The following is a 2,500-nucleotide window of genomic DNA, read 5'->3' on the forward strand; positions in this document are numbered from 1 at the left end:
ATTACTTTTACTAAAATTGCTCTTGGATTACAGGTAAAATTATAGAATTTCTGCCTGGATAGAGAAAAGAAAATCAATATTAGGATAGGGATATGAGATACCCAAATGTTTTAGAACCAATTTAGTCTGAAGATGGTAATGTTAGTATGAGAATAATGACCATGCTTGTATAATTGCATTTTTTCTGAATATTGCTGTTCTCTTGCAGAATTGAATAATAAAGCTCAAGTAATATTAAGTAGACCTTTCTCTTATGAGATAATTTAAAATTTTTGTGGACTGAAACCAGAAAATAATGTATGATGAGATATTTCAGCAACTTCCAACTAAACTTCAAATAACTCTTTACAGAGTGAGAGGGCTCAACAGTTTACGTGTTTATCCCTGGGTACATTCTGGCAGCAACACCCTTAACAACGTAGACCAGCTTCGTGCTGCAACATTCCCAGATGTAGATCCTTCAGACATACCACCACAATCACAATTTACTATGGCAGCTGGAGATTTTCTTGAAGTAATGTCCTTTTAGCTATTTTACTGATTATATACTGATACAATGTTCCCCATAGGTTGACACAATTCCTTAGCTGTAAAAGTTGTCTAACTATAAAGCCTCTTAATGTCTGGTTACATTAAGCAAAAACTGATTCACTCTTGATTAGAACAGCTGGGAAATTTCAGTAAAGGATTTGGATTAGTGTCTATGATTATACTAGTAAGACTGATTAGGTGACGAGAGCTTTCATATATTTATCTTTTGTGGAGCACATAGTAAGGAAGTGGAGAATAAAGTAACTAGAATTTACTAATGTTATTGGTTCTGATAGATGAACATTAAATGCCAAACCCCACATTAATCCAAGTAGAAAGGTTTCCTGCTCATGAAAATTCTTTTCACGAGCACCTACAGTCTGCTCAGTAGATGGCTAGAGTTTCCCAGATCTTGTTGGGTATGTATATTTTGGGTTGGGTACTTTAAGCAGTTATATCAGGTTGATCCACCAACAGCTAGCTTAGAAGCTAATGGTGTTGTGTTCCTATGGCTATATCCACTCATCAGTAAGGAATCTCCTACCCTAAATGAGGTTAGCATAGCATGGCAATATCCAAGTAGATGGTTGGTAAAGCAGCAGGTATTTGTGGCATCCTTGCTGAATTGATATTGGCTAGTGATTAATCTATGTTGCACAGTTTACATGCTGTCCTGGTTACCATCTGGCAGTCTGGTGTCATTCCCCTGGACCTGCTGGGGGTGTGTGTTATTATTCCCTGGAAAGGGAATGATTATTTATTGGACTGCAGCAATTACAGAGGCATTACAATACTCAGCATAATGGGGAAGGTTCTCACTCACATCCATCATAGACATATCAGAGATCACCTATTAAAGCAGAAGAGACTGGAACAATCTGGATTCATTCCTGACAAGTGCACAGTAGACTGTATCCTGACATTCAATACGGTGAATAACGAGTCACTTGGGAGACCCTGACACTGAAGAAAGATCCAACAAGGATTATTGAATTAATAGTAAGCCTGTTTGTTAATAATGAAAGTGCTACAAAATATGATAAGGGCATGTCAGACCTTCATCCCTGTGAATTCAGGAATGAGGCAAGGCTTTGTTCTTACATCAGTACCTTTCAACACTTGTATAGACTGGATCCTGGCTACATCTACCATCCAAAGTCATTGTGGAGCAATATTAGGCAATATCAAGGTCAGTGACCTTGACTTTGCTGATAATGATGATATCCTATCTGAGTCTGTGGAAACCCCAGTGGCATCTTTAGAAGCATTTAGTCCAAGATCTAGGATTTGGGGCCCTGCAGGGAGAACTTGTACAGTTAGTATATATATGCTTGTTGCAAGAATTCTGAAGTCACACAGACCCTTATATTGCCTAATTTGTTTTTTGGAAGTATAATCTGGATGCTATCCTGTGCCTTAGTCTTGTCTTGTATGACTTTTGTAACTGATTCTTCTACTTTATCATGGTGAACATCCAGCAGTACAAGGTGTCCAGCCAGCAGTCACACAGTGAACCAGCTAAGACTTATCACGCACAATCCAGAATTGCTAATTCAGGCAATACAGGCAGCTAGCTTGCTTCCCCAAAGTTTGATCCTGCCCACCAGGTTTTCTCTTCCTGAGACAACCCTAGATAGAAGAGGCCTATGGGATGATTTAGGAAGTACTGGCTTAGGCAGATTAATCATATCTGTTGTAAGGAGCTAGGTATGGGCTGAGAGCCTGCCTGGCATTTCCCTTATGGATGGAATCAAAAGTTGGACACTGCTATGTACTCCCATTAGCGTTAGTCTATTGATTGATTAATATCGCCTGAGATGTGCTGTCACAGAATCAAAGAAATTAACATTTGATACTGGAATAATAGTAATTAGAATAATTATTATCCAGGTTTTTGTGACAGGCTATGTTTACTGTGCTTATGAATTACTTCTTTTGTATAAGGCATACCTAGGATTACTGTACACTG

General features: G+C 38.4%; 1 protein-coding gene across 1 annotated transcript in view; it reads left to right on the forward strand.

The window, feature by feature from the left end:
• Positions 1-351: 351 nt before the first annotated feature.
• LOC113816903 (carnosine N-methyltransferase) overlaps positions 352-2,500 on the forward strand; it is a gene marked incomplete at its 5' end in the record, with an annotated part of 3,710 nt that continues 1,561 nt past the window's right edge. The window contains 1 exon segment of the mRNA XM_070121963.1: positions 352-514. Within this exon segment, the coding sequence (XP_069978064.1) occupies positions 352-514 (163 nt within the window).

Source organism: Penaeus vannamei, chromosome 5 (assembly GCF_042767895.1).
Source record: "Penaeus vannamei isolate JL-2024 chromosome 5, ASM4276789v1, whole genome shotgun sequence".
NCBI lineage: Eukaryota > Metazoa > Arthropoda > Malacostraca > Decapoda > Penaeidae > Penaeus > Penaeus vannamei.